The sequence below is a fragment of the Paroedura picta genome, chromosome 3 (genome assembly GCF_049243985.1).
Source record: "Paroedura picta isolate Pp20150507F chromosome 3, Ppicta_v3.0, whole genome shotgun sequence".
Taxonomy (NCBI): domain Eukaryota; kingdom Metazoa; phylum Chordata; class Lepidosauria; order Squamata; family Gekkonidae; genus Paroedura; species Paroedura picta.
This window is the reverse complement of record NC_135371.1, coordinates 93,467,717-93,493,861: the sequence shown is the minus strand read 5'-3', so window position 1 is coordinate 93,493,861 and position 26,145 is coordinate 93,467,717. Positions and strand designations below refer to the sequence as shown.

General features: G+C 41.0%; 1 protein-coding gene across 4 annotated transcripts in view; it reads right to left on the bottom strand.

Moving 5' to 3' along the window:
• The window catches only part of FSTL4 (follistatin like 4), a 695,481-nt gene that overhangs the window by 31,396 nt on the left and 637,940 nt on the right, over positions 1-26,145 (bottom strand). For 3 of the 4 annotated variants that reach the window (XM_077326857.1, XM_077326854.1, XM_077326858.1), the window contains 5 exons: positions 18,864-19,025; positions 16,662-16,796; positions 13,479-13,505; positions 8,212-8,330; positions 2,497-2,646 (listed from right to left, as the gene is read on the bottom strand). In XM_077326857.1, coding sequence (XP_077182972.1) covers positions 2,497-2,646; positions 8,212-8,330; positions 13,479-13,505; positions 16,662-16,796; positions 18,864-19,025 — 593 coding nt within the window. The remainder of the gene's footprint in view (positions 1-2,496; positions 2,647-8,211; positions 8,331-13,478; positions 13,506-16,661; positions 16,797-18,863; positions 19,026-26,145) is intronic. The other variant, XM_077326855.1, reaches the window with a different exon arrangement.

Below are 26,145 nucleotides of genomic sequence, written 5' to 3'. Positions count from 1 at the left end.
CTCCTGGAGGCTGAGGATAACCAACAGATGCATACCCACAGACCGAAGAGACCTGTGGGGGGCATAAGGAGACAAAGAGCCCCTCTAATATGCAGGACCCAGCCACAGATGGCCTTAAAGGTAAAAACCAAAACCTTAAAACAGATCTGAAAGATAATTGGTAAACAGTGCAACTGTCTCAGCATAGGCTGGACATGGACCCTCCAAGATTATCTTGTGAGGACCCTAGTAGCTGCACTCTGCACCAACTGAGATTTTTGGGTCAGATACAAGGGAAGGCCCACATAGAGCAAGTTACAGAAATCTAATCTGGAAGTTGCATGGATCACTGTGGCCAAGTATTCTGGGGACAGATAGGATGGTTGTAGCTTAGCTGGGCATGGATTGTAGAATGCGGTGTGGGCTATCTTTGTGTTCTGAGCCTTCATAGACAATGAGACATCAAAAATCACCCCCAAATTCCTGGTTGCAGGCACAGCCATAAGCTGCACCCCATCTAGGCAGGGGAGGTGCACTTCCTGGTACTGCCCCTTTCTACCCAGCCACAGAACCTCCAACTTGAAGGGGTTGAGTTTCAGGAGACTCTGCCTGAGCCATCCAGACACTGCTTCCAAAAATCTGGCAAATGTTTCCGGGTGGGGAAGGGGGGAGTCCAACTGGTCATCTATCAGGAGATAGACCTAGGTGTCATCGGTGTAATGATGACAACCCAGCCCAAAGCCCCGGACCAGCTGTGCCAGAGGTGCATAGAGATGTTAAAAAGTGTGGGGCAGAGCGTTGCCCCTTGTGGCACCCCACAGGGGTGCACAAAGGGCCAGACAACTCTTCCCCCACTGCCACCCTATCTATCCAGTGCTGGAGAATATAGACCAGCCACTGTAAGGCTGTCCCCCTGATAACAACTCCTGTGAGGTGGTGGGCTAACAACTTATGGTCGATCACATCAAATGCTGCCAACAGATTGAGAAGCACAAACTGGCACTGGAGATCATTCGTCAGGGCAACCAGTACAGTCTCCACCCTGTGGCCAGAATAGAAGCCTGACTGGTGTGGGTCAAAGGCCAAAGTTTTATCCAAGAAAGCCAGGAGCTGGTCTGCAGCAGCCCTCTCAACCACCTTACCCAGAAACACAAGGTGTGAGACTGGGCAGTAGTTGGCAGGGTCCCATAGATCAAGGAGAGGGCAGCCCACTGCCTCCTTCAGCCCTTCTGGGAACTCTCCTAATAAGAGGTCTCATATCTGTCGATTGCCCGCTTTGAGCAGCCTCGATGGACAGGGATCCAGATGGCAAGTGGTCACCCTCACTGACCCCAGCAACTTGTCCACATCGGTTAAAGAGAGGTGTCTAAAGTCATCAAACATCACCTCCCATGACGGCCATGGAGCTTCCAGTTCATGTTCTGTATCAATCATGGCACGAAGGTCCTGGTGGAGTGACAAAACTTTATCCGCAAAAAAGCTTTCCAATGCCTCACTGTTCCAGTCCAATTTACTACTATTTTGGTGCCCGTCCTTGAGGATAGTAAGAGATTGAACTGTCCTAAAAAATTGCAGCAGGCAAGAGCTAGTGGATGCAATTTCAGTTGCAAAAAAATCCCATTTTGCCACTTTCACCACCATCTCATATGCCTTCATAAGCATGCGGTAGGATGTTCTTGCCGCTTCATCATGAGTTTTCCGCCACACATGCTCTAGCTGTCTCACTTCCCACTTCCTCTCATGAAGCTCCTGGGAGTACCATGGATCCCGCTTGCGGCCGGGGGTGGAGAGGGCATGGAGGAGCAATCTCATCAATAGCAGCCATTAGGTTGGACTGCCAGTCTTCCACCAAAGGCATCAACGATTCGCCAGAGGCCATAGTGTCCCATAGAGCATTCAGGAATCATGTGGTTTCCATAAGTCTCTGTGGGTGGACTAAAATGTACCTGTTGCCCAACCAGGGTGGGGGTGGTACCCTCATCCAGACCTTCAGGGCACGGTGGTCTGACAACGGGATGAAATTACTTAGCAATAGATGAACCTCTACCCTCACACCAAAGATCATTCGAGGTCATGGCCAGCCTGATGGGTGCAGCCAACAACACATTGCGAGGAACCCAGTGTCACCATGGCTGACACCAGGTCTGAGCCAAATCCTAGGCCAATCCACATCACTATTGAACAAGATCATCACAATATATAATTTAAAAAGGAGGGCTGCAATTGCAAATAACATTTTAATTTCATGCATTTACTAGAAACCTATATGCGGAATGTTACAATTTCTAGTAAGCATTCCTGCTTCTTACTACATAGAACCCAGCAATACTCTTAACATGCAGCAATATAGCTGCCTCTTTCTTAAAAAGAAGAAGTGTCAATTGTCAGGCTGTAAATCTTGCCAATCTAATAACTAACTGCATAGCTTGCGTCTCCTTTGGGAAGGGGCCTAATTCTTGGCAGCATCAAAGTCTTTTTTCCCCATCCTAAAGCAATCAGTTGCCCCTGGAAAGTTACCTGAATGACTTTCTGAGTCTGGATATCGAGGATCATTATTCTATTCCATTTAGGTTGTGTTACATAAATATATTTATCTCTGACATTGACAGCAGAAGCCCAGAGGCAGGACTGAATGGTTTCACCTTCAACTCTAGGACAGATTTCTGCCTGAAATAAAAAGAATGAAAGTCAATTTAATCAGTTTAAGTTCAGTGCTGTGATCTAGGCAGTCTGCCCTGTAGAATGATGGAAGAAAATAATAGATGGTATTAAGTAAAAATGATGTGTTTGTTTTTATAGTCAGGAATGTGAAATGATTGTCTGCACTGAGAGCACACAAGTCTAGATCTAGAGAGGTTACGGAGCTACTGTGAAATGACATTTATATTCTGATTAGCACATATTTAAACAAGCCATCTCAGTAAGAAACAGACTATAAATAAATATGTAATTATATGAACCTTAGCTCATAAATCACAGAGAGGTTTAACTCAGTCTAGGTTCAGTGTATAAGTAAACCCACATAAGATTCAAAGATTCAAAGGGTCACTGGGTTATGAAAGACTTCTGCCTTTCGGAGTATACAATACTATGCTTAGTATAAGGCAGGTATATTTACTGTTCAAATGGGATTCTAAATGTTTCTTTTTAGGTTCTGACACTAACCTCTATGTAATAATGGAATAGAAAAGAGGAGATTGTGTCCTGCGGAGTTATTACTAGTTAGGGCATATTTCCACCCCATCCTCCAACAGTTATTCACCTGGTATATTGGAGCAGAGTTTCATGCAGTGAGATAGGAAGATGGCCAGGCTTTGCCTGGATGGTATCCAACCTCGCACAGTAGAATGTTTGACTGCTAATGCTGCAGCAGATGTTTGACACCAGAAAAAAAAACGCAGTTATTATATTCAGTTTCCTTCTCTTGCTAATGAAAACTGTGCTTGGGTAAAAGCATAGGCTGTTTGGGGTTGCTATCAGAATTTTCTTCAGGACTTGGTGCAAGGGTACAGTGTGTGACTCTTTGGCTTTGACTCCTAGGATGGATTTGCCAGTGATCTACTGGACACACAGTTTGGTCCACACCACTCATGCTGAAATTTCCAGATGTTTTACATATATGTCAGTATATACATATATATACAGATATATAATGCTCTCAACATTTATTAACAGTATAGACTTTTGTGAGAGATCTCTTCTCACATATACATAATCTGGGGTGGGGGGAATCTTCTGGTTTATATCTGAAATGTCTTATAAACCATGTCATGGTAGTGAACCTGCACTCCAGATTGGGCACCCTGTCCTGGGCCCTGTCACTTGGAATGAGAAACCCAGGGCAGATAAATAATTTTACTACCTTATTACTTCCTAAAGTCACTTTATGCACATGGCTAACTAAGAAGAAATGAAAGAATACAACGTCATCTATAAATGACTTGGAATTGTGGGAGAGAGTATAATGAGAGGCCAAGTTTCAATTTCAATTCAATTCAATTTTTTTTTTATAATCAGCATTTCCCTAGACAGCTTAGGTTGGGTAACAACAGGTTTTAAAAACCGCCATTTACATAAAACAACATATAAAATATTCATTCATTAAATGTAATGTTATGCTTTGATTTAATAAATTTATTAAAAGCTATTTCCTCCTCGATTAATCATTTTTGGAGGGGACTAACCATGGTTGGAAATAGAAGAAGAAGAAGAGTTGGTTCTTATATGCCGCTTTTCCCTACCCGAAGGAGGCTCAAAGCGGCTTACAGTTGCCTTCCCATTCCTCTCCCCACAACAGACACCCTGTGGGGTGGTTAAGGCTGAGAGAGCGCTGATATCCCTGCCCGGTCAGAACAGTTTTATCAGTGCCATGGCGAGCCCAAGGTGGTTGCATGTGGGGGAGCGCAGAATCGAACCTGTCATGCCAGATTCGAAGTCTGCACTCCTAAGCACTATACCAAACTGATTCTCTTGTTTCCTTTTTTTCCTTGTTTTTTAGTTTTTCTTTTTCTTGTTTCCTTGGGCAGATGGATGTTCAGACAGGGAAGCCAGCATTTATGTGGCCAAATTAGCCTAGCGATTCTTTTGCTATCAGATTTCTTCTGGTCATATTTCCTGGCCTCAACCATAGACCTGGTGGAATAGCTTTGTTTTACAGACCCTCTGGAACTGTTTAATGTTCCAGCAGGACCTGATTTCATCAGGAAGAGCATTCTACCAGGCTATGGATAGGACTGAAAAAACCATGACTGAGGCCAGTCTTATCTCTGTGGGTCTGGGGACCTTGAGCAGGTTCTGACTACTTGATCGTAATGCTCTTCGGGGGACATAGGAGAAAAGGTGGACCCATAGATACAAGGGTCTCAGACAGTTTAGGGCTTTGAAAGTAAGAATCAAAACCCTGAGCTAGTGCAGCTGGGAAAGCACAGGTATAATATGTTTGAGGAAGATACAAAATTATTCAGGATGGTGAATTCAGGCAGGTTGTGAATAGCTCCAGGATGAACGCTGTACATTTGGCCAATAGTGTAATGCCACTGTATAGATCCACAGTGTCACCTTATTTGGAATGCTGTGTATAGTTTTAGTTGCTATGTGGCAGAAAAAGCATTACAAAGATGAGGAAAAGTGCAGAAGAGGTTGAAGTATATTTACAGTTAGGAAAGGTTGAAGTACTTTTACAGTGAGGAAACACTAAAACACTATATATATATATATCAGGGGGAATGTGACAGCATTCTATAAAACTATGCATGAGGTATAGAAAATGGATAGATGGAACCAGTTAATAAGCACTACATTTAGAATGGCAAATGGAAGTACTTTTCCCCTCAAAGACTAATTACATTGTGGCATTCACTACCAATAATGATGGCCACAGATATGAAGGGCTTTAAAGTGGGATTATACAGATTTGTGGAGGAGAGATCCATCAGTGGTTATTAGCTATTGTAACCAAAGAGACTCTTCATAATCAGAGGCAGTAAACCTCTAAATACCAGTGCTGTTTATTGGCCTTCCAGGTGAAGTGGCTGGCCACAGTATGAAACAGGTTGCTGGACTAGAAAGACCACTGGTCTGATCCATCAAGGCTCTTTATATATTTTTAATATTTTCTGCAGCTTCTACAAACATATTGTCTGCAGCTTCTATATCAGACAAATATAGGAGGGCATATGATGAGAGGGCAGTATAAAAATCTAATAAAATAAAATAATAAATCTGTGTTATGAAATGAGGAATTATCAAGCCAAGGTGAATTCAAACACTCTTCTGATTTAGTAAGATGTTCTGCTGAGCCTAAACTTTCTGAGATAATGAAGCAGTGAACAAAGACAAAACTTTACTATTCAAGCCCATTCAAATATACAGTTAGTGTTGCCTGAATTACCATGGGCTGAATCTTATCTCAATTCTATGCTTGAAAGTACAACTTTTTCACTCTTTCCTTCTGAAGTAGCCTCAAATGTCCCATAAAATGCTGCTTTGGGGAGGTCAAGGGATGCTGAGAACAATATGAGGGGTGATTTGCCTCCTACTTGCATATGTATTGTTGAAAGAATTTAAGTCTTTGTCACCATTCTTGTATTTGAAACTCAAGCAGAATTACCTTTTCTTTATTTTTTGAAGACATTTCAAGTTTGTGATATCCAATTCATGAATGCATGAAATTATGAGAGCAAGTTTGGTGTAGTGGCTTAAGAGACTTGCAGGAAATTCTGGTTCAACTTTTCCTTCTGCCATGAATTTATTAGGCCCCTTATACAAACTACAGTTCCTCAAGCTTACAATATCTATATGAGCAGGGTAAAGATTGCAACATGTATACTACATGTGTTACACAACCCAAAGCACTATACAAATGCTTATTATTATGGCAATGGGGTTCTGTGTAGTTCAAAGGCTTCCCTTAATAGCTGGGTGACCTTGAGCCCAAAAAGAAACACTATACCAGTATTTGTTGGGGCTTTACCTAACAGATTTCCCTTGACCACCCAGCTATACTTCATAATTGGTTTTAGATAAGAGTGCATTATTTAATATATATATATATATATATATATATATATATATATATATATATATATATATATATATATGTATGTATGTATGTATGTATGTATGTATGTATGTATGTATGTATGTATGTATATATATATATATATATATATATATATATATATATATATATATATATATATATATAGTTTTTACTTTGTTTTTAACCTAATCTTGGTGCACATTAATAAATAATTGCTAAAATTTTATATTGTTTTATAGCTCAACCTTTCAGTTCCTGATTTTGTTAAGGTTGGGTTTTTGTTTCTGTTTTGGTTTTGGCTATCACAGTTCTCTCAGAGTTCTCTCAGCCCCACCTACCTTAAAGGATGTCTGCTGTGGGAAGAAGAAAGGTAGATAATTATAAGCTGCTTTGAGACTCCTTTGGTTAGTAAAAATGGGGTACAAAGAACAGCTCTTCTAATCCTTATCCATTGTTGTTCCCCTATATATTTCTGAAACAACCTAGCGGGTGGGACGTGTCCAGCTGTCCAAGTTGGAATAGGGCCAATCAGGGTGCAGCCAGCTTTGCCCTGATTGGCCCTGCCCATGCGGCTCCCGCCCTCCGGCCCTGGACTCTAGCCTCTTTGCTCTCAGACGCCTCAGTGCCTGGAGCCAGCAGCAGGTGAGAGGGCCCTGGGCAAAGGGTCGTGGTGGAGGGCTTGCTAATGAAGGCCTCCTGGCCTGCTAGACTGGGCCTGCTGACTGCCTGCTAAGGAGCTCTGTCTCGGCCCTGCTGACAAGCTGCCCAGCCCCCACCCACCCCACTTGATTTGGCTGTGAGCTGCGGCCCAAAACCACCTTAAGCTGCCTGGCCAGGGGCCAGGGGAGGGGACCCTTTCAGGGCCCGTTCTTAGGAACGGGCTTTGAAGCTAGTATAAAAAGCCTCCTTCTCTACATTTCCATTTCATTTCTATCATTACTTTTTGCTGTAGAACAAATCTTCTGGTGTGCCGCCTGGAATGGAAATGGGTACAGACATGACATCTGTAGTCCCGCCCCAGAGAATGCACCAGAAGAGGCCAGGGCAGCTGCAGGGCAGCAAAGAAGGCCAGGCCAATTCTGCAGCAAGAGGTAAAGAGAGGGGGAAGTAAGCATTAGGAGGGAAGAGAGTGTCGGGGTGTTTCTGAGGGAGGGGGGAGGGACCAAGGAGGAGGTCAGGGAAGGAACAGATAAGGGGGGAGAAGGCAGTGGGAGTGGGGGGAAGGTGTTTGTGTCTGCATGCGTATGTCTGAGAGAGAGATGAAGGGGGAGAGGCCAAGGAGGATATCAGGGAAATGAGAGATAAGGGGATAGAGGTCAGGCAGGGGGAGAAGTTTGTGTTTACACACATGTGTGTGTCAGAGATGGGAGGGGGGAGTGACCAGGGAGGAGCTCAAGGAACCAAGAGGAAAGGAGGAGAAGCCAGGGGGGAGGAGGGAGAAGAAGTCCGTGTCTGCATATGTGTGTATGTATGTCTGAGAGAGGGGGAGGGGGCCAGGACCAAGGACCCCCAGAGCAGGTATGTGTTCTACATACTCGGTGAGAGTCAGACTGTCACTAATTTATTCTTCTGCTTTTCCAATACGCTTTTTCACAATTATATAATAATGCCTATTTCTTCTTGGCCTTTTGGCTAAAATCGAGTATAGGACAATTATATAACGAGGCCAAGGAAAAAAATCACCAACTTACATAACTCGTAAAAACTCTGTCATTTGGTTTGATGTGTCTCTGGATCTCACAGTCATTTGGCTGAATTATTGTGATGCCATCATCCGCAAAGACATAGAACATGTTTCCCACACTGAGGCCTTAAAGAGAAAAAAAGAAGAGAGAGAGCAGGGAAAAACATGGCATAGCTTCCTAAGTCTGAAAACAAGTATGCAAGCTAAACAAACAAAACACCATTCAAGGGGTGAAAAAAAAAAACAAAAAACTAGTAATTGGGATGCTTGTGATGCATTCACAAAGTCCAGGTTCATGTCACAAGTCAGACTTCAAGGTGTGAGAAGGGAGGTACAGATAGGCTCAAAAATGCATTGCCTTGGTGGTAATAGTTATAAATTCAAGTAAGTGACTTAGGACCAGGTGTTTTACAAAATTCCCACCAAATGTATACATATGATTCTTTCCTATTAGAAACAGTTTGCTATTCATTTTATTTTCAGAATCTCTTTCCAGCGCAGGAAGTGTAAATAAATCTATGCACAAAAACAGAAGTATAATTTTTAAGCAGAATAAAATGTGTAGCTCATTGTTCCAAGAAACACATCTTATGGCATGGTATGGCCATTGGGAGGAAATCTTTATAGCCACCAAAGCAAAGGCATTTTTGAAATTTTGCAAACTGTAATTCACAAATGTGGGATCATTTAGCATTGCAACAGCACTCATCTATGAAAACTGGGGCATTCCAGAAGCTTTACAAAAATAGCCTGCCAATGAATTTCAAGTAAGAGATTGTAGTCTACATTTCTGCTTAGTCAGAAATGTTCTGTAACATTAATAGTGCACTTTCCATTACATACAAAAGCAGTAATGAATAGCTTGTATGCCATACTGGGGATCTTTTCTTTCATTTGTTCACATTTACATCTTCCATAAATAGATTATTATAATGGCCAATGTCATCTCTAATAATGTTGATAGTGTACTTATCTGCCAAACTTCCATAGTTTTGCTGCTGAGAAATTGTGTTTATTTTAATTTTTTGCCATGGTATATAAATTCTTAGTTATTAAAAAAATCTCATTTTTTGCATGTGAATGTTAAATCTGTTCAGTTCTATGAATCCTTTTAGGGCTGAAAAGTTACTTGAGGACATTAATCACAAAAGGCAAAAGTTTCACTAAAGTTAATTGCTTTTCATTCTCATATATTTTGAAGGGATACAACTGAGAGTATGCTAATAATCCTATTGAACAATGTGGTCCCTAAAAGTGAGCTAAATTGTGTCCAGACAATTAAAAAATAATTTTGCGGAATAAATTAATTGCTTGATTGCAACATTCATGCAATATTTATTCTATTGACCTAATTAATGTATCATATAGTAGACCAAACATGCTGTAGCACAGATCCTGCAAACAATTGTGCAATGAAACTTGTGTACTTGCAGGATTTCCCCACCCTCCCAATGTTGATTACTTGACAATGGTAATTAAACTAGACTTTTATGTAGTGGGAATTCAGGATATGAGCTTTACACTTTTAATTATAACAGAGAAATACCCCAGTTAAGGCATCAAAGGAGCAATGATCCTTAAATGTGATGCTGCAGTGAGAGATCATGCGTTTTCTGAAAGCATAGCCTGGACTGTCATCACCACTGTGGGACTGAAGTATTTTGGGCTTAAAATGTCCTAGACTGGCACTTTCATCATGTGCAAACAAAAATCCCTTCTTGCCACATGTACACAATTCCTATGGGTTCCAATGGGGACTGAATGCATAAATGAAAAGGCAGGATTTGGCCCTTGATGCAATGAGTGCATTTCTGCAGATGTTTAAAATAGGGACATTTTAAAACAAATGATAACAACCATGCAGTAACTTGTGATCATTGTGAACTGTGCCTATGAGAAGATACATGCACATTAACCATTCTATTCTCTATGATAATTTTAACAAAAATCCATGTTCACATATCAGTTTCTTGTGCCCTGCCCTAATGCAGACTTTAATAACAATGACATTCAGTTCTGTAAACTTCTTGTTACTTATGCTTTACTGGTTTATATTGTGAGCTTGTAAATTTTCCATAAAGGAAAACATTACAGTTTCTGCTTTGATTATCTCCGTTACGCCAGTCAGGCATCACACAAGATTTCTAAATCTAGTTTTATTAATTTAAACTATTTTCTTCTGATTAGTACAGTGTCAACAAGATTTTAGCTATTTGTTTAACTGGACTGAGATCTTCTTATGAGTTGGCACCAAAACCTGGTTTAATTTAGCGAAATGAAAGTTCCTACTGATATCAAAGAACAATCCTTAGAAATATAGCTTTGTAGCAACGAATTGAATTATAGACATGATGATGTTTCCTAATTTTTTTAAAGGAAATGCTTTGACATCATATCAGAGGCCTATTTGTAAACAGGAGTGTTTCTAAGCCCTTAAGTATAATAAATTTAGAAAGCCCACTAAAAGAAGTAATGGCTCTAGTCATAACATCTTTTAATCAAATATAGTAATTATAAGTATGAATGTCAGTTTAGTGCAATAACTTTCATTTGAAGCAACTTCAGTAACTCTTTTCCCATCGATTCATGTGGGTAGCCGTGTTGGTCTGCCTGGATGGGATTATTTCTTAAGTACCTTGATAAATATGGATGCTTGAAACTAAGGTAGTTAGGTCCCTCCTGGCTATCTGTTGAGGATGGGAGTGAAGGGTTGCCAGATCTGGGTTGGGAAAATCCTGGAGATTTGGGGATGGAGCCTGGGTCCTCAGTGGGGTACAATGTCATACAGTCTGCCCTCAAAAGCATCAGTTTTCTCCAGGTAAACTGATTTCTGAAGTCTGGAGCTGAGCTGTAAATGTGGGGAGTCCCCGGGTCACACCTGGACGCTGGTATCCCTAGTTGAAATATACAGTTTTTTTTTTTAAGTATCTGAACACCACTAGAAACTTTGGTCATTATAGGGTAGTGTATTCATATTTTCTCAAAGATATTTCAAAAATATTTCATTTTTTTGGTGTCCATTAGAAAGTAGTAGCATTGTATCCCTGAGAGACAAAATGGCAGGATCATAAGTTACTCACAGAGAACTTTACATCTGTAATAAGTCTATACAGAATGATAACGTCATCAATTTGGGGCAATTTTTCATTGTTCAAAGCTTATACATTTCAATTATTAATTTGTAACCACTTTGAAAGGGAAACCAAATCAGTACAAACCTCAGCATATTTAGTTTCTATTTGAGTAAGACTAATAAAGTATAAGACCTGGTGCATTGTGTGACAATCAAATCTCAAATGGATTACTTATTAACTGCCAAATGTTCATGCTTATTCTAGACTTGTGCATGGGAGTTTATTATGCTTCCTATGTGTTAATTCAAAAAGGGGCTGTTTCATTGTTGGGGAGTGTTTTACAATGTATTCTATCTTTACAACTATTTCCCACTAGTTAGAAGTCCTTGCTTTTCATTGTTTTCCATCCAAATTGGACAAAATTCAGGGAGATTGTAAAATCCCTTAAGGATACCCACATTGCCAATTTCAGACAGATAGTATAAAGACATTCCCAAAGCACCTGTTTAGCACTGAAGTCTATTGGATAATTGATACAACATTTTTAAAATAGTTAAACACAGACTTCATTTAGCTTGAAGAACTGCAGAATGAGAAAAAGGTAGACTGGCCAGGCAAAGGCATTTGATGACACAAGGAGGGTAAGGAATTTAGGCTGGTGCACAGCAGCAGTGGGATTTTGAGGTCCATTTGCTTGGATGAAGTATAACATTTGAAGAGCAGCAAGTAAGCAAAAGAATGCAGATTGTAAAGGAAAATTTGGCACAACAGGAGAGGTTGGGAGGGAAGAGACAGGCAAAGTTCTATCCCCAAAGACTGGAATACCTCACATGTCTATACAATGCTAGTTGGCCACAATTTACAGTTAATCAAGAAAGCCCAGACCCTCTCTCTTCCCTTCTGCTAAGGATCACAGTGCTTTCTAATCCCTTATTAGAAAAATGCTGGCATTCTTGTAAAAGTGAAACCAACAGGGATCAATAATAAAAGAAACCAGAACAAAATAAAAGAAAATCGTTTTGTTGTTGTTACAGGCTGCTTAGATGGGGAATTTGTTTCATATTAATTATAATTACAAAACACCTTATTTTAGTAATTATTGTAAATAATAAAGAAAACATGCACGTCTAGTTTCATCACATGCCACGTTTGAACACAAAATTTTAACATGTGGCCAGGATTGCCTACTCTGGGTTGGAATATTCCTGGAGATGAGCCTGGGGGGGGGGGGATTTCAGTGGAGATAATGCCATAGAGCCTTCAATGAGGCCTCTTTTCCTGTGGGAATGTATCCCTGTAGACTGGACACCAGTAATTATTCCAGGGAATCTCCACACCCCACTTGGTTATGACTTCATCATTAGGTACTGCAGGCAAGCAACATCTCACAGCGCTACAGCTATGTCTGAAAGGCTGAACCAATATGTGCATGGCCAGTCATGTGGGTCTTCCCATCCACTTGTCATCTTCCTTTCATATCTGAGTGAAAATTTCCTGGGAATTCTTTTGCCCACTTGGCTTTTCAAGTGTTACCATGATGACATTGGGTAGAGACAAGGGAATATACTTTCTGTGTACAGTAGTATCATATGAAAGATCCCTCAGCTGATTCTAAGAAAGTTTTCAGGGTTATTTCAACAGGTATACAAGCAACAATTAATATAATATCTGCAAATATAGGGTTCGCTATAATTCTGATCCAGCTTAATGAACAAGTGTCAAACAAAACAAAATGGGAAGGGTTTGCAATGTTTAAAAGAGCAGTTTTAAAACATATTTATCTAGGAAAAGTTTGTCCTTGAATAATTCTGCTTCTGGATAAATTGTGAATATGAACAAATTACAGCTAGACATTTTATGTGTAATAAGGGCAAAACATACCTGTAATTCAATTAAAGCACGGTGAATTGTAACTATGATAACATTTTTGTTAAAGATAACACATTTTGTAATTTATCATCAATTTTGCTATTAACTTTCTAAAACCTATTTTTTGGCCTGGAAATCCTCATTCACCCTTCCCTTGAAAACATCGATAACTATTGCACTAGCAGTATTTTACAATTTTTTATTGTTCTGTTTGTAATTTATACCAGAGAACCCTATGGTTAGTGGCAGGTTAGTGGGAAATGGCCTGTTATGGAATTATTAAAGCAGACAAGCACATTATCACTACAACAAAACAATTTCACTGCAGTACCTTCCTCTCGCCACAGTATGTTTGCAACTGCAGCATCAGAGAAATGGGAGAGCCAGAAAATAGTCAAAGAAAGGAAACAAAAAACAATGTCAACATATAATTGCAGCAGTTAGATAAATGTAACACTATAGCTCGGTTAATAATAACCGTATAGAAAACTAGAATAGCAGAATAAGGGTATGACAAAAATAATTCTCACCAATGTAAACTATTTCCTTTGGAAGTTTTTCCTTCCAACATAAGAAACTCCCAATAAAATATATATTTTTTAATTTTCCTGAGTATAGATTGCAAAACATGTCTTACCAATCTCACAGGAAGTTTGTGTGGCCATAATAAATTTTGTAGAATTCCATGAAAGTAGTAATTGCATCAAAATTTCTTTAAAAGTAACATTTTCTTACAGATAATCAGACTACAAAACAGACCTAATTTCTTTCAGTGATTATGAACCTTTTCGTATGAAAGGGTTTTTTACTTTTAAAAAGCTCAATTACAGTCGATTCCTGTTACCTGGGTCTCTCCCTTTGTAATTCAAAGACATGTATGACAAGTTCATGCACACATTATTACATGTATGTGCCTAATGTTTCATTAGATCTCTTTTATAAAGGCCCAGCTCCTCCAATTATGCACAGGGCTAGCCCAACCTAGCCCTCGCCTGTGCCCTCGGCAAACCCAGGAATGTGGAAGAATCCACGTTTCCTTAACATGGGTCTTTTGAGGTTCAGTGGCACCCGGGATGGAAGCAACGTCGAGCATAATCGGGGATTTTCCCCAAAGCCTTGTCACCGCCAGTTCAGGCATTCCGCCGTGTGAATAATGGTCAAGGAGCAGAACTCCATGGACTGGTGAGAAGTCTGCACCAATATTTGATAATGGTAGGTGGCTGAGGGCATGGCATTCCCCATACTCCTTCATGGGCAATGTTGCAAGAAATAATAGCTGTTGAAGAAGATGGACCAATACAGCATTCCTGGAGATATAATTTGTCGTGTCTGACAGTCTGCAGCAAAAAGTCCAAGAGCAGTTTGTGATCTCTGACTGTTGTGAACCTGTAGCCTTACACATAGTCATGAAATTTCCCAAAGCCCCTGCTGGCCATAATTTCAGCTTTCATTGCATGTCCCTTCACACAAGTGAAGGGACAGTGATGTTGCACAGTCTCTCCTCTGAAGGCAGGGCAACAAAGCAATTTAAGCAAACCTTCCTTGGAAGCCATGGAACAGTAGTGATTTCAGTTGCTAGCCAGGGATGCCTACCTAGTACAGCAATCCCATCCTTGTCACCAGTATTCAATTCATGGATTCAGTAAAGACACGGACACTTGAGCTCCAAAACAATGAACACTTTACTGGAACCAGAAAACACTGAACACTGACAAGCAGAACTGCAGAACATATATAAGCTTGAGACTCCCACCAAGACATGTGATTGGTCCTTAATGAAGGCCTATGATGGGTCCATAAGTCTGTTTGCTGATTGGTTTGAATCCAGGAACCAGTGAATCCCTGGTTCAGAATCCCAGTCTTTGCTCTAAGCTCAAGGCTTCAGAAGGTCCACAGGCACAACATTAACCCTAAAATATTTTGGATTAGTTACTGACACAGAATATCCCATTCAGGTTTGGAGGAGCACAGTCTTCAAGAGAGCCTATATGATTTTGTGCATTGCCAGTGACTTCTGAGGAAGCGTGCTGAATGTATTTTTTTCTAGGATTAATTCTGTATTCAATCATAAGATAAGGAGAACAAAAAAAGGAAAGGAAAGGAAAGGAAAGGAAAGGAAAGGAAAGGAAAGGAAAGGAAAGGAAAGGAAAGGAAAGGAAAGGAAAGGAAAGGAAAGGAAAGGAAAGGAAAGGAAAGGACAGCCAGTGTTGTGTAGTGGCAAAGGATGTCTGACTAGAATCTGGGAGGCCCAGGTTCAAATATCTATTCTGCCATGGAAGCTTGCTGGGTGACTCTGGGCCAACTGCACTCCCTGAGCTAACCTACCTCACAGAGTTGTTGTGAGGAAAAAATGGAGGCACAGAGAGTGGTCAAGTTGCTTCAGTCCACATTGCAGAAAGTGGTGGGGTATAAATAAATAAAGCACCATCAAAAAACCCACACTCTGTACGGAATGTCAGAACTGGACAATTTTGCACAGCAATAGCAGTTAGACATTAGAAAGAGATCTGATTGTACTTTACTGATTTATTACATTGCATCCCTCTCACATTTTACCCCTCTGTGCAGAAATGGTCTGGCACTCTAACCACTACAGCAGGGTCGCCAACCTTTTGGGGCACGATGTGAAGGGTGGAGCCAGAAATTGGCTGCCACAAAATAGCTGCCATGGGAGGCGCAGTCAATCACAAAACGGCAACTGCGGCTAACTCCAGTCCCATGTGAAGATCCTTGAGCTGTAGTGGCAGCTGCTATCAAAGCAACATTTTAAAAAATCTGCACAGCCAATCAAAATCTTTATTGGGCAAAAGACACACCTGGTCTTGCCTTCTTTCTAAAAACACTTGATGGGGAGAATGTTGGCAAATCCCATAGCACCCCCTATTAGGCATCTGCTGTGATAACTCTCAAATACATATCGGAGTACCTGTTTTTCTTTACTATTTTATGTGAGATTTCATATGCAATTAGCTGAATGAATGGTAGAATCGGGTTTTGTTCCTGAAAATAGGCATTTGAAATATATTTTCCTCTCTCATTTCATTTGCAAACAGAGGAGAGATAAAAGATCTATAAAATGATGAGAGAAAAAAGGCACAAAGGGGTCATTCTTCATGTGTTGTGTCAATGACTGGGAAAATCAAATTTGGCTGAGGAATTCAGTGACAGAGAATTTTGTGAGCGCCCCAAATCCGTATGCGCACTCATGGGTGCACACATACACATACCAGCATGTGTACTCTGAACTAGTTTTTAATTCTATAATCGTTGCTGGTAATAAATAGAAACATATTGATCACTTGTAATATATTGATCACTTGTAACTTGCATGATGATGTGAATCTTTACTCAGGAAAATTCTTGCCCCCCCCCATTTATTAATGTAGATAGCTTTTAAAAGTAAACAAAAAGACAATTACTTCAGCTACACATTATATTTACTACTATATAACTAAAGTGTATGTGCATGCATGTATATGTATTTATCACAAGCAAAGGTGAGCATTATGCTTACGAGTTTTTCTAGCTGAATCTTCAATGAAGAGAGAAGAAATATCCTCATCTACTCCCACATCATTTTTAGCAATGCAAGTGTAGGCACCTGTGTCTTCATACCGAACACTGCTGATGTGAAGTTCACTTCCATTTGCTGCAACACAGAAATCCATAAGCAGCTGTAAATTGTAACATGCTTTGGAAACGGAGCAGATGTAGGCTGCATATTTATTTGGCAGAAAGCACCATTCAAATCAAATACGAGCAGAATGTCAACTTTCCAGTGATTTTTCTATTCATGCAGTTTCAGAACTGAGGCTGTGTACAAAGAAAGGAGTCTAGAAATATTGAAGGTGAATAATTTGTTACCAAGGATCTGGAAGAGCATGAAATTTGTAAAATTGGCACATTTTGTAAGAATAAGGAAAGGATGGCTGCAGATTAATGTTTCCAGTAAGGCTGCCAATCTCCAGGTATGAACTAGGCATATCCTGGAATTATAACTGATCTCCATACTACAGAGACCAGTTTCTCTGGAGAAAATGACTAATTTAGAGAATGGACTCAATGGTATTATGATCTGAGGAGGATCTTCCCTCCCCAGACTCTGCCCCCCCCCACAGGCTCCACCCTCAAATCCCCAAGAATTCCCCAATGTGGAATTAGCAGCCCTAGTTTTCAGATGCATACAATGTATATCCCCAGGATATTATTTCTGAATACTTGAACACAGGAAACTCCCTTATACTAACCACTAATGTATCAAGAACACTGTTGTCTAGTCTTCCTGGCAATGCCTCTTAAGAGTCTCAGACGAAGGCGTTACTTGGTATCAATTCTAGGAACTCTACTAAATAAGAAAAAGAGATGCTCTACCGCAGAGCCATGGCTTCTTCCCATTCAGACATTGCACAGATATTGCCTAATATTTGTTGATGGATTCATAAATCTGTAGTATGTCAAAAATGGTTATTAAGGAAAAATGTGAAATCTTTCAGTAACTATTTCATTCACAAACTGTTTTTGTATTTTAAAAAGAATCCAAAACTATTCATTTTAACAATGTTCATATGAAAATATAATCAATAAAGAAAAAAATCCAAAAATATGGATTTAAGGACCCAGCAGTTAAAGAAAACAAAATATTCAGACCTAATAATTCAAATTTTCCACATACAAGAATAAAATAATCAATTATATGAAAAAATGAATATATTTATTACAAAACGATAAAAAGCAATGTATAGGTCCAAATAAAATTATTCAGTATTCCAAGGTAAGGACCACATGTAACCCTGGCCTTCTTCAGTGGTCAAACATACAAATTATACATTACAGAATAGCTCTAGACTTTGAACTAATCAACAATAATTTCAAAAAGTTGGACCCAGTTGAAATTACTTTAAAATCAATAACTGTGACTCAGGCCAGAGATAGAATGTAGAGACCTCATTATAAATAACCTTCTGCCCTGCTTGAGTACATGTATTTAAGATAGTAATTCTATAATGTACCTTCCTATCCTAGGGCAGAGAAAGTAAATCACAGTTGCAGTATGGAACAAATAGTGCATAATAGTATGCAAATACTACATCTGAGATTAATTTTGCAACTCTTTTGTGTTATCTAAAACTTTTACCTCATGAGGGCAATTTTTAACCCCCTCCCCACAATTCCGTTTACTGCATCTCTTTATTACCTCCACTTTTACCTCAAGAGGGCAATTTTTTTCACATACACAGAACAAGTATTCTCTATTTTACTAGTTGGTTTTTTATTACCTCAAGAATACCTCTAAAATTGGTGTTAGTATTCTACCAGTTATGGCACAAATTTGAAGAGCCACTGTTGGCATGTTGCTTCTGTGGTGGAGCTGCAAACAGCAGCTCTGCAAGTTTCGGGTGGGAGGGGGTGGGTGTAACAGCAGTTGCAGGTCTACAAATGGAGGTTCTGCAAGTTTCTGGTGAGGGCGACTGGGGGAAGATTCCCCTACTTGGAGTGGGAGGAGAGGTGCCAAAGGATCGAATCCTCAGGCCCCAGCAGGGGTCCGGCATACCTACAGCCAACACAGCCCTAAGTGAAAATTTTGCCCAAGAAGCAATGGCCTTATCAAACATTAATGTATAGCTATAGATTAATAATAAAGAAAACAAAACCAAATCACAGAACTATTCCCACTAAATATATATATATATATAATCAAACATTTTCTTACCCTTACCTAACAACATCAATTGCTTGGACAACTTCGGTATGATACCAATACCATTCTTTAGCCAGGAAATCTTAGGATTTGGAATGCCCTCAGCATGACATTTGAGACTTGCTGATACACCAGGTTCTTGTGCTTGGGTTTCTGGATAGACACGAATCACAGGTGGCACTGTGGGGGGGAGGGAAAGGAAGCAATGTCTTCAAATTACATTTTTAACATTCATGTGGCCTGGTTACAAATTTTACATGAAGAGTTGTGTTTCCTTCCCCTGGCTTTTTGCTGAAAAGCATCTTCAGAACTTGTACCTGGGAGGTTGAACAAACTTAACCCTTTCCCTCCCTGTTGTTCCTTGGCTCCCCCTCCCTGATCTACCCACAGAAAAATACAACCATTTTTTTTCCACACAGGGAGAAAAGAAGCCAGTCAGTCAAACTTTATTACAGTCATTCAGACCAAGTTATATATAAATAGAATAATAAGAGACCAAAACAGTATGGTCATTAAATGTAAGGTAATTTAAAACAGAGCCTAAAATACAACTTAAATCTATATTAATTTGGAGCATCATATTTTTATTACAGTGGCTCAAAACATAGCCAACTGAATTGTCACAGGGGTGGCGGGGGGGGGGGTCTCATTGCCTAGTAGCCTCTTTGCTCAATCTGTGTCCTGATGTTCTGGAAACCTTTTGAGTAGTGGTTCAATCAAATTGTGATGAATGTCTTCATAAGCAGGGCAGTGGAACAATATATGCTCTCTTGTTTCAGTTTGGCCACTCCCACAATAACACTGTCTTGGTGTGAGGGAGATGTTCTTATAGCGACCCTCTACTAGAGTTGAAGGCAAGACTGAGCATCTTGCAAGAGTTCCAACCGAGCAGTGATATCGGGACTCTCTCAGCCTCACCTACCTCACTGGGTGTCTGTTGTGGGGAGAGGAAAGTGTAGGTGAATTTAAGCCACTCTGAGACTCCTTTGGGGAGAGAAAAGCGGCATATAAGAACCAACTCTTCTTCTAAATGCCCTTCTTTGCTTATTTATTACTAACTGAGATGGATAAGTGGAAGGGGCCAGAACATGTCTCCTTTTAACTGGGGCCAAAAAAGATGGAGCTTTACTCAGGTCCAGGTGGTGTCGATTGTCCATTATCCACTGCTTAACTAATGATGCAGCTTGATCATAAATTAATTTAGATAGTAAATGTGTGGAAAAGCCCAGAATTTGGATTTCACTCTTAACAAAGTTCATCAAAGTTGGCTGGAAGATTTCTTTTAGGGTTAAAGAAGTTATACCATGTGAATTGTGGGTTAATTTCAGCCACATTACTGTTGTTGACAGGCCTGTTGCAAGACAGGCCCCATTGGCACTCACAGCTTGGGGCTTCTGGGGCCTGATCTGTGCCAGGCCTGTGCCAGCAGCCTGGCAGTGACTTTGTATGGTCACAGGGATGAGCACAAGGTCCATACTGATGATGCCCTGGCCTTTCCTGCCCATACAGGATTGGGCTTTGAGTTCTAAATGACAGGAAGAGAATTGAATAAGTATCCTGTTCCCTTCTGACCATAGCCTTTTGCTCAATGAAACCTGTAGCCAGTCATGGTTTTATTATTTGCAGGCTGGCAAGGTGGCATGGATTGGATATCATTCCTCCTTCATAATTCGCTAAGGGCAGTGTGGGCGAGAGCAGTCTGGGAGAGGGGCAGAATGGCCCCTCACCCGGAGGACATGAGCTGTAGCCAGGTGGGTGAGGGGCCAATTGGAAAGTGCAAAGTGCCTTCCGATTGGCCCCTCACACAACTGGCTACAGTTCCCATCAGGACCCCAGCCACTCCTATCCAGCCAGCCAGGGGCTCTCTGCCATCATTGTCTGCAGAGAGCCCCTGATGCCCCCCAGGACATAGGTTAGTGCCCTGGGCTTGGCCATGACACTTCGTGGGGGGACCAAGGGGGTTGGGGAAGGCTTCCCTGGCCCCACAGAGCACGGCTGCCACCTACGTGGCCACAGGGAGGCCTTAAGCTTCACTAGGAGTGGAGGTAGGGGGCCGGGGGAGCCTTCCCCGGTCCCGCGGACTGTGCCTGCCTCCTCCACAGGGCCGGGGACACCTTAGCCTATGCTGGGGGGGCACAAGGGGGCCGGGGAACCCTTCCCCAGCCCCGTGGACCGTGCCCGCCACTGCCGCAGGGCCCCCACCTTCCAAAGCCCGCTCTTACAAGCGGGCTTTGAAGCCTAGTGTTCTAAATAAACCAACTTTGAGTTTTTCCCCCTGCAGTACATTTAATTCTAATTCTTTAGCTTCTATAAACTATTCCAAGCCTTGAATAAACACTTGAGATATTGCCACCACCACAACAACAATCCTATGCAGGGTTGTTAACCAGCCAGCATTTGAATGATAGTAAAATTATGCTCTCTCAAGTGATTGGCATTTGGTCTGAAAAACCATACATTTTGTTATTGTCCCAGACTTTATCCATAACATTCCAGGTTTGGTCTTGGCTCTACACTTAAGCTGTAATAACTACTGGCTCTAACTTGATTAAACACATTTTTCTAGGCCAAGGTTCTGCCTTTGATCTTCTAGCTTCACTGCTTTGTTCTTAGCTGAGATGTAAGTTACCAGAAAAATATATCCTAACATAATGCTGAGTAAACATCATCTGACATTCTGAGTCATCCACTAAAAAAGACCAATCTGCTATTATTTGCAGGTTAGAAAAAAGTTACATGCTTGCTCACTGTCCAAAGAATTTTAAAAGGCTACTGGTGCCATACTTCTCTTTATCAAAGGTACCTATGAAAACATGGTATCATATAAAAAGTATCAGGTAAAACAATCAGGCAGAAAGGCATACAGGTGGCAACAAAATTAATCCATTTATTCAAGAAAGTCTACACAGCACACAGGCTTTTAGAAAATAGAAACTCCCAAGCAGATTGCAACACCTCCCGCCCACAATTACACATTGTAAAACCCCTTCCCTTCCTGTTGCCTCAAGTTCTTTCTTCCTAATTTAGGAATGCTTGTTTCATCCCTCTGTTAAAAAAAAATCTGAAACTTTCAAAGTTCCAGTGGAACTAGAAACCATGAAAAATTATTATACATCCTCAATAAAGAGCAATTTTGAGAAGGAAAGTAGCAAAGCGTCCTGTTTACCTATTTTCTATTCTTTTTTAAAGTAGCCTTTTATAGCTATTTCAGTAATAGAAAGGGGGTGTATCTTGGCAACTTTAATCCCAAAGCATGCATGCAAAACTGTGGGAGTTGTCTGGGACACAAGGATTTGGGATTGGTTCCTAAGCAACACAGGCAAAGTCACACTAGAGAAAGGCAGCTTCCCCATCACTGCATCTTTATTTATTTTATTTATTTATTTTATTTATTTATTCATATTTATTTATTTATTTATTTATTTGTTTGTTTGTTTGTTTAGATTTTTATACCACCCTTCCATACAGCTCTGGGTGGTTTATATATAACACTGTAAAAATAGTTACCTAGAACATTATAACAATCTGTCAGGTAACAATCATAACATAACATAGCATGCCAACCAGAACAGTATTTCAACAGAACAACAACACTGACATATCTCTGGGGAGGTCAGATTGTTCAGTCATGGAAAGGGCATCTGAGGGGGGGGGGGCAGCAGATGTTTTTAATAGGTCAGCCTCAAGCAAATGCCTGGTGGAAGAGGTCCCTTTTGCCGGCCCAGCAGAATGGTGGAAGTTCAGTTCTTCTGAAGCCTCCTCCTTTATTTGTGCTCTGGTGGTCAGTAAACCCTGAGGAACAATCTGGAGAGCACACACTAGGAGTCTCTGTATGTAGGATAGTGACAATCTCCTTCCTCTAAGACCAATAAAGATTTATTTGAGGTATAAGCTTTCATGTGCATGCACACTTTGACAGATAAGTGTGGATACACGCAAAAGCTTATATCTTGAATACTTGAGTGTGTTTGTTGATGCCTCCTTTACTATGAAGGTGCAAATTACAAGAGTAATGCAGCTAGCATTTTCCCATCTTCATCATGCCAAACTACTAGCGCCCTACTTGGACCTAGGGCACCTAGCCACAGTGATCCATGCAACAGTAACCTCTAGACTGGACTTCTGTAACTTGCTGTACATGGGCCTTCCCTCATCCCTGATCCAGAAATTGCACTGGCTTCCAACTGAATTCCGGATTAAGTTTAAGTTGTTGGTACTTACCTTTAAGACCATCTGTGATCTGGGCCTGGCAAACTTGAAGGACCATCTCTCTTCCTATGTCCCCTGAACAGCACTCTGCAGTGCAAATTCCAACTGGTTGGTGGTTTCTAGTCCCAAGGAAGTACGTTTGGCCTCAACTACGGCCAGGGCATTTTCAGTCCTGGCTCCTACTTGATGGAATGAGTTCCTGGAGGACACCTGTGCCCTGTCAGAGTTGGTATAGTTCCATAGGGGCTGAAAAACAGAGTTCTTCCACCAAGCTTTTGGTTGGGGCCAATGACTTAATAATATCTGTGTCCATCCCTTATAAAACACCCCCACTGATTGACATCTAGGTGTAAACTGCACGGAGCTTTTATTCCAGCCCCAGATCGATTCAGTCCCTGCCCTCTACACAGAATGCAATTTCCGTTTGGATTTGGGGCGATTTAAAATTTCCTTCTGCAGCAATAAGGATTGATCTGGAGTGACCCTACCTTTATTGTGCGATATCTTAGAGTGCTTTTAACGCTCAATATTTCAAGATTCGGATTCCAGAAACCAGGCTGTTTTGAATCTGGGCTCTCCTCCGTGGTAGAGGACCCGTGTTTGGCCACAGGTGTTCATGTGACAGACTTGCCTTAAAGGAGAAGCCCCTAATTTCTCTCAACTTCTGTGGGTCCTGGATTTTTTCTCCCTTTTCTGCCTTTTTCGATCTTCTCCCCCTCCCCTCCAAGAAAAGAAACGGGCTCCCTGCTTGGCTCCTCTCCCCCCCACCCTTCAAGAAAAGAAAGAAAGAGGCCTGGCTCCCCCCCCCCCTTCTGAGCCTCTCTAACCACGTGCAGAAGACTTTCCTGTTTCAATGGGGGGGGGAGAGGAAGACTCGAGTTCAAAGCGATCCGAATTCAACAGGATTGGCCAATAAACAAAATAAGTGCAGACTCTGCCCTAGTCTGAAGACCTATGAACAGTGAATGTCTGGATGCTGATATTGCTAATGCTGCCAATGTGTTACTTATGTTTTTATTTTGAATTGTACTCTTAATATTGATGTACTGCATTGTTTTTTTTTAATTCACTGTTGATTTTAACCCATTTTGTTCATTGTCCTAAGCCATATTGGGAGGGCAATATAATAATTTAATTAATAACAACAAGAACAATAATGAAAGCCAGTTTGGTGTAGTGGTTAAGAGTGCGGACTTCTAATCTGGAATGCCTGGTTCGATTCTGCACTCCCCACATGAAGCCAGCTGGGTGACCTTGGGCTAGCCATGGCACTGATCAAGCTGTTCTGACCGAGCAGTGATATCAGGGCTCTCTCAGCCTCACCTACCTCACAGGGTGTCTGTTATGGGGAGAGGAAAGGGAAGGCAACTATAAGCCGCTTTGAGCCTCCTTCGGGTAGAGAAAAGCGGCATAGAAGAACCAACTCTCCTCCCTCTCCTTCTCCTTCTCCTTCTCTTTGTTGGTTTTAAAGGTGCCACTGGACTCAAACTTTGTTCTGTTGCTTCAGATCAGCACAGACGCACACCGGAATCAATCTCCTTCCTGCCCTCCATCTAGGGACCTAATCCTTAGTTTTTATATTTCTGTGTAAATTACATTTTTGGCACATGATGTTTAGTTGTCACAGGAACTTTGGAACTAGTTCACTAGTTTACAAACAAATTTCTAATAGTGCTATTTGGGTAGTGTAGCAAAAGCTGAATGTACTGGTATCATATGTACAGAACTGACTGAACACAGGTGGGGAGAGGAATGTCTAGAAGCTTTCTGCAGGTTCCAAATTCTGTTATGGTTACATAACAGAGCCTGAGCCTCCAGGGAGGGTGGTATGTAAATATAATAAATAAATAAATCAGTAGGTCTCTAGTCTTTAAAGAACCACGGCATGGCTATTATGATATGATTTAAAAGTTAAAACTAAAGATGGGCATGAAATGAACCATGAAATTCATCACGAATGTTGCCCTGTTTGTGGTTTGTGAATAGAAGTTCATAAACTTCCATGGACTTTTAAAGCAGTTTGTGGAGCAGAAGGTGTTCTCTTTTCTGTTGCCTGTAAACGCTGAAAAAACAGCTGAGTGGTGAGAAGGCGCTTCCTGCTGTTGCCTTGTTTTAGGCTGCCTTGTGCAGTCCTTTTAAACTTTAAAAATCCACGTAAAAGACAGCCTGAAAAACAGCTGAGTGGGGGTGGAGGTGCTACATGCCCCTCAGTTGTTTTGGACTGTCTTGTGCAGGCCCTTTAAACTATTATTCCTTTATTCAATTGCAAACTGTACAAGACAGGCTGAAACAACTGACTGGAAGGGAACACTGCTCTGCTGCAAGACTTTTTTTTCAGGCTGTCTTCAAGACAGCCCCAAAATCTGAGCAGTTGGGAACAAGCTTAGCCCATCATTCTGCTTTTTTGGGGGGGAGGGGGGAGCTTTTTGTAAACCCTGAGGTCCCTTTAAACAGGGTTTGCGAGGCCACTAACCATGAACCAGTTCACAGACAAACCTCCAGGTTTTGATGGGTTAATGGTTTGGCCATGTACTGAACCATTCCTATTTATAACAACATTTCAAATAAGCATAATCAGTTCAAACATGGCAATAGACATTTAATGTATAATTAAATTGCCCTGAAAACAGTGAAATAACGCAGGTTTACAGTTCTATGGAACTACAATCTAGGTGTAAAGGTAAAGGTAAAGGTATCCCCTGTGCAAGCACCAGGTCATGTCTGACCCATGGGGTGACGCCCTCTAGCGTTTTCTTGGCAGACTCACTACAGGGTGGTTTGCCATTCCCTTCCCCAGTCATTTTCCGTTTACCCCCCCAGCAAGCTGGGTACTCATTATTACAATCTAGGTATACGTATGATATATTTCTAGTTTGGGCTTGTTCTTCTTTGCCATGCAATACAAATTAGTTCTATTTGCATCAGAGAGAGTGTTGAAGAATGAAGAATGTGTTGTTTTTCTGCCTGAAGAATTATTCTGAGAAGATTGAAAGCTTTAATGTTTTTTCCAACAGGAATAGATCTAATAAAAGGTAACATTTAATTCATTTGTCTCTAAAGGGCCACAAGGAAGGATTAAGAAACCATTTGA